Source organism: Cucumis sativus, chromosome 1 (assembly GCF_000004075.3).
Source record: "Cucumis sativus cultivar 9930 chromosome 1, Cucumber_9930_V3, whole genome shotgun sequence".
NCBI classification, from domain to species: domain Eukaryota; kingdom Viridiplantae; phylum Streptophyta; class Magnoliopsida; order Cucurbitales; family Cucurbitaceae; genus Cucumis; species Cucumis sativus.
This window is the reverse complement of record NC_026655.2, coordinates 19,291,000-19,297,834: the sequence shown is the minus strand read 5'-3', so window position 1 is coordinate 19,297,834 and position 6,835 is coordinate 19,291,000. Positions and strand designations below refer to the sequence as shown.

General features: G+C 33.1%; 1 protein-coding gene across 1 annotated transcript; it reads left to right on the top strand.

Moving 5' to 3' along the window:
* Positions 1-477: 477 nt before the first annotated feature.
* Positions 478-2,680, top strand: LOC101204647 (9-cis-epoxycarotenoid dioxygenase NCED2, chloroplastic). The gene has a single exon (XM_004149624.3). It carries the CDS (start codon positions 617-619, stop codon positions 2,396-2,398), a length of 1,782 nt encoding a protein of 593 aa, XP_004149672.1. The 5' UTR covers positions 478-616; the 3' UTR covers positions 2,399-2,680.
* The last annotated feature ends 4,155 nt before the right edge of the window (positions 2,681-6,835 follow it).

The window sequence follows — 6,835 nt, the reverse complement described above, 5'->3', positions numbered from 1 at the left end:
TGGGTGAGAAATTTAAGGTTAAATTTTTTTTAAGAATTAAAGCTAATACATATACTAACAATCACTTTTTTTTTTTACGATCGTGTTATATGAATTTTAAAATTAAGTATGTTTAGCTTGAAATAGTTATGCTGAAAATTAAATTTATCATAATCATGCGAGTGAAGAGAGAAAACATCTTGAAAATATTCATATAGATCTTATGACTTTGAATCTAAGACTATGTTACAGTAACAAGTTGTATTTTGTTTTGGTAGCTCAACCATAGAAAGTTAAGAGTTTAGTTAAATATGTACAAGTTTGAGTATTTTTGAAGAAGCATGTGGGTAAAGGGGAGTAATAAGGTGTGGGAATAGGAAGAGAGGTTTGACATACCAAATGCCAATTCAACAAAATAGCCACGTGCTGTTTTCCAACATTTGTCTAAGGTGGACCAAATTTCTAAATCCTTCCTTTCTCTATATAAACAAATGCCTCCTTCTTTCTCTCAATTGTCCCCTCCAAGATTTCAATCTCTCTTTCTCTCTACAAATTCCTTTTTTTTTTTTTTTAAATAAAGAAAAGGAGAAGAGAAATAAAATTGCTCTCTCTTGAACCAAAAGAAAAAGAAAAGGCTATGGTATTCTCATCAACTTCAACCTCACCCCACTTTGTACTTGATCAAAAGGGCTTGGGCTTTCCAATAAAACCCATAAACATTGTGAAGAAAAAGCCCAATCAAAGAAAAGAGGTGATTTCATCGGCACTAAAAGTAAACTCCCCGTTTGTGTTCCATTTTCCGAAACAGCCCAACAAAGGGCCAAGAATCACAGAACACTACACTTTCAAATCTCGTCATCCTTCCCACTGGAATTTACTCCAAAAAGTAGCTTCCACGGCCTTCGACATCCTCGAACAAGCCTTTCTAAATAACCACAACCGGAATCTTCCTAAGAACTTCGACCCACATTTCCAAATCGTCGGAAATTACGCTCCCGTTCCCGAACAACCAGTTTCTCACTCACTTCCCGTCACTGGCGTCATCCCCCATTGGATTAATGGGGTCTATCTCCGAAACGGTGCAAACCCTTTTTTCCAACCCCTCTCCGGACATCACCTTTTCGACGGCGACGGCATGATTCACGCTGTCACTATCGGTGAAGGACGTGCCAGCTACGCCTGTAGGTTCACTCAAACAGAGAGGCTCGTCCAAGAAAAATCCATTGGTCGCCCGGTGTTCCCTAAGGCCGTCGGTGAGCTTCATGGACATTCCGGCATTGCTCGTCTTCTTCTATTCTACGCTCGAGGATTGTTTGGATTAATCGACCACCGTCGCGGCACCGGAGTCGCCAACGCTGGGTTAGTTTACTTCAACGGCCGTCTACTGGCCATGTCAGAAGACGACCTTCCTTACCAAGTCCGTATCACTCCTTCCGGCGACTTGATCACCATCGGGAGGTATAATTTCGAGGGCCAACTCAATTCTCCGATGGTCGCTCACCCTAAAATCGATCCAGACTCCGGGGAGCTTTTTGCCCTTAGCTACAACTTCACTCACAAGCCGTATCTTAAGCACTTTCGGTTGACACCAGATGGTAAAATGTCGCCGGAAATCGATATTCCATTAGAAATTCCGACGATGATCCACGATTTTGCCATAACAGAGAAATTTGTCGTGATCCCAGACCAGCAAGTCGTATTCAATCTTCAGAAAATGCTCTCCGGCGGATCTCCGGTAGTGTACGACGAGAAAAAGAATCCCCGATTCGGGTTCTTACCGAAAAATGCAACGGACTCGTCGAATCTCACATGGGTTGATTCTCCCGCTGACACATTCTGTTTTCATCTGTGGAATGCGTGGGAAGAAACAGAGTCAGACGACATCGTTGTGATCGCGTCTTGCATGACCCCACCGGATTCCATTTTCAACGAACGAGACGAGGAATTCAAGGCGGTTCTAACCGAAATCCGGTTCAATTTGAGGACCGGGAAATCGTCTTCCCGGCGAATCATTTCGGAATCGGAGCACGTGAACCTAGAAGTCGGAGTCGTGAACCGGAAACGAGTCGGGAGGAAAACCCAGTACGTTTATTTGGCAATTACAGATCCGTGGCCGAAAGCGTGTGGGTTTGCGAAGGTGGATGTTTCGTCGGGAGAGGTAAAAAAGTATATTTATGGCGATGAACGGTACGGGGGAGAGCCATATTTTTTGGGAAGAGAAATGGGTTTTGGTTGTGAGGAAGAAGATGATGGGCATATAATGGTTTTTGTCCACGATGAAAAGAAATGGAGATCGGAGCTTCAGGTTGTGAACGCCACTGATTTGAAATTGGAAGCTTGTGTGGAGTTGTCAAGTAGAGTACCTTATGGTTTTCATGGCACGTTTGTACATGCTAATGACTTAATACATCAGGCTTAGCTTGGTTTGAATCCTTGGATGAGACTACTACAGTTTGATTCTTAATCATAACCAATAGACGTAGATTCGAAAATTGGTAGGATTAGGATTTGTTTTTCTATGCCTAAGTTTTGGTTTTGGTTATGTAGGAGGATGGGACGATGTGGTGTATTTTAGTGGTTCATTAACTTACTTTAGTATCATGGATTTATTTATTTGTTGAATTAAATGTGATGAGATTACAGCAATAAAAATATATCACATCCAAAAGAAACTTTCTGAATGAAGCTAAATTATTTGATACACGCCAACCATTTTACGTTATTGATGTAGCTACGCAAATGTAATTGGAACTAAGGGTAAATTGCACAAATTCACTCCTAAAACAAAATATGGTGAATCTTGTAATTACACATTCACACATCTTAAATGAGTTATTATAATTTGTGAGTTATTATAGTTTGTGTTTAGGATGTTATAGTATGAGTTATTATAATATATATTTGAGTAAGGTAAAAATTGTAAAAAATGGAGTGAGGAATGGTGATGTAAGAAAGGTGTGGAGTTAAGGAATAATGAAAGGGAAAATGAGCGAAAAAGTATATACAAGAAATAACAAAAAAGTAGAATGCTTAGATTATGATAACATTTGTGCAAAAATAATTCATTCCACTCTTTCATACTTTGAGTGTCAAACGCCATCCTTAAACTTTCAATACTAGTAATTGGGTCTCTAAGTATTAAAATTGGACCTTGAAAAACTTGGAATAATTGTAAAAATTGAACTCACAAATGATCAAAATTAAATCCTAAAACCTATATCATTTTAAAAGTTTAAAAAGTTGGAGGGTTAATTTTTAACTTTGAAAGTTTAAAGGTATAATGGTAACTTGAGGGATGGTTCTTACAAATTGTTCATGAATTAAATTACAAAATTAATTTTTATGGTTTTGAATTTAGACTATATTAGTTATATTTAGAATTTAAACAAAAAAAATTACCATGACGGTATTTAACTTTTCTTAAATAAAAAGTTTAATGCATTAATGAACAAACAAGAATACAAGTATTGAAAAGTAAGAAGGTGAATTAGACTAATATAGGATTCTGGGTGGAAACTATTTTGGAAATGAGCAAAGGTATGATTATGTATCAATTCAAACGTATTAAACACTCATTGAATGGTCAAGTGGTAGTTGTTTTCGTTAATTGGGTGATTATTGACAATTTGCTATTAAGTGTGGTGGGAGAATTTTACACTTGGGATCTGTCAGTTTTTGTAGGAGGATTATTGAGAGTTCTAATCTATGTTACTTTTGTGTGATGTTGTTTGTCTGAATAAGAGTGATAATGAAAGTTTTGAAAGTTATAAGATAGAGTACTACCAATTTTTAAGAAAATTAAAAATCAATCAAGATAATTTTTTTTATTATTACTTTTAAAGTTTAGAATTATTAATGAAAATTTTAAAAGTGGAAAGATATTTTTCAAATAAAGTACAAAGTTAAAGAGGTGTTTTTCTACCATTTAGTCTATGATATTTAATGAGTGGCTATTTTTTTAGCCTTTTAATTAACAAATTAATTATGATTATTTGTTAGATATTGATGTTACTGATCTCTTTTCAGTACAATAACTCTAAATAAGTTCACCTCTACTACTCCTATGAACAATCATGTTAATATATTAGTAGGTACATTTTATGATGCATTGACGTCACGTACTTTTCATATTTACACTCCACAAAATTCTCTTTGTACTAATTTCTCACGTTGTTGAGGTGATAAATTTTATCAATATAGTTTATAGATAGATGGAATTTTATCTACTTATTTTATGAGATCATTGCTTCAGTTATTAGAGTCACTAGGGATAAAATAATACACATTAAAGAAAAATCTCAATTCAAAATTTAAAATTTGACCACTGTTGTCTAAATGAGTGTTGTGGGATGCTAACCCCTTCTTCATACACAAATGACTCATGAATTCAATTATAGTTTTATTGGACCATATTTTATTATGATTTATTTATATTTTTTTATTTTGTTTCATTGTCCAATCATACTTTAAAAAAGGTTGACGACGGCTCTTATTTGATTTTAAAACTAACCATTTTGAAGATATCGGTTGCTATGAATTGTCTCACAAACATGGCAACAAACTTCACTGTCGAACTTAGTAAGTCAATTTTTTAGCTCACTTTTTCTAATTAATAGGGGAAAAGAAGAGAAAGATTTCCATTTTGTTTGTTTTTCTTAAAACACAAATATTTGATTGAGAAACATTGGGCTGTGAGATTCAATGAACTGTTCATTTTTTTGAAGAAAAATTCAAAAGGTTTTTTTTGTTGGTTTGGGAGAAATTTAGAGTTTGATTACTATAACATTTTTGTTTCTTCCTTTTGAATATTTTCTAAATAGAACGGTTTGATAAGTTTCTATTTCCATTTGTTTTTCTTTTATTGTTTTTTAATAAAAAAATTATTTTAAATGACAAACACTCTAAAAATATTTTAAAATAAAATAAAATATCACAATTTAAATATGATATAGAATAGACATTAAACTATCCTTTCTTTTTTTTGTTATATTTTATAAATATTATTTTAATTCATTTTGCTTTATTTGAAAATAACCTAAAATAAAATACTTCTCTATTTCTTTTCCTTACTTTTTGCAGGATCATCATTTTTCTTATTTCTTATTTTTCTGAAATTTTAGATAAAAAAAAAAATTAAACACAACCATGAAACTAAGTTTGTAAAGATACATATTGTAAGATTTATTGTGCATTTTATATATAAATAAAAAGAACTAGAAATAATATCATTACAAAGCATGAAGCAGTAGCTACTTTTATTTTTCCTCTAACTTTTAATCTAATTAGTCTTACATAATTTGAATGGGTAGAAATGTTTGAAACAATTTGATTCTAAACTTTTATCAATATTTTGTAAATACTTTTACCAATTTTACCGATTTCAATAGTTTTTTTTTATTTTAAATCTAAATTTTGAAAACGAAAACAGAAATTATTACTTTACTTTTCTTTTGTTCGAGTAGAAAAAGAATTGTCTACTTATTATTAGTAAAATAATGAAAAATGAGAACACACAAATGATTCAAAGGCCCTACACAAAATTGCAATTATTTGAGGGCTGCTGTTCTAAATTATGTGTGTGTGTTTTGTTTTTCCTCTTAAAGACGTTTTTGCACAAAACGCCACCGTCCATATTGCCCATAATCCACCAATTCAATGCTTTCTTTCTTTACAACTTTTTTTCCCAAATATTCATCAAACATATATATCTTCATACCCCCAACAAAATATAATTTTATCACTTTTCAATGGATTCAAATTCTTCTTCAAAATTTTAATTTATTTTTTAAATTAAACACTTGAAAATATCATTTAAACTCATTCTTAATCAACATATTATTAAACTTAATTGTTGTAATCATATATGTCCTCATTTACCCTACACCCCTCACACATCCTTACCTTATCATTCGTCCTTTTTTTCTTTAGAGAATTTGACGTTTCTTATTTTTGTTCGTATTAAATAGACAAATACATAGTATCTTCTCATGTATCCAAATTTTGTCAAGTGTTAACTTTACCCACTATGCAATTTAACGTCGTTGAAATAATATCCTTTGTGAACATCACATTTAAAGTGTGTACGTCTAGTCTCTTACACGACTTTCAGTATCATTTTGAATGTGAACGTATTCTTATGACTAGATTTGCACACCTTTTTTTTTATTTAACAATAATGGTAGTTTGTACATACTTGTATGAAGAAAACATTAGTTTCCAAAACTCTTTGAGATAATATTCAAACATTTTACAATTGATTTAGCTCCAACCTTAGCTTCCTCCATTGATATCAATATATATATTTGGCCAAGATTTCAAATATCATTAGTGACCAACGTTACTTTATTGTATGTTTTTTTTTTTTTTTCTACTGAAGTATATCTCCATAATAGTATAATAGATTGGGGCATGACCATGTAGTGGTATCTGGTGCTTTCTTGGTCCAAACAGGTGTGCACAAAATTAAAATTATGAAGATGAATCCAAGAATCCTTAGTAACAGGAAAAGGAAATTGATTTTGAGATGAAAAAGCTTTTCTGACTTTTCATTTATGTGGAAAGGGTGCAGTACTATTGGCAGAGTCGTCATCAACCTGGGAGTTTAGCAACTGAGTGAGTTATGAAGAAATAGTGATTTAATGGATGGTGAGGCAACGTGTGAACATCCCCTGAGATGGATTCCATTCAATATAAAAGAAAGTAGAAGAGTCAATGCAAAGGAAGGACGGTGGCAATGGCAAGGCCATAAGGTCGTCTTTGGCTCCGACACCCGCCGCCGTTGGTCGGCACGTCCTTTTTTTCTCAGGTCACAGATGACCTACAATGCAATATTATATATATGTATTTGTCTTTGTTA

Coding starts and splice junctions, on each gene's coding strand:
- LOC101204647 (XM_004149624.3), top strand. CDS start 617: ATGGTATTCTCATCAACTTCAACCTCACCCCACTTTGTACTTGATCAA.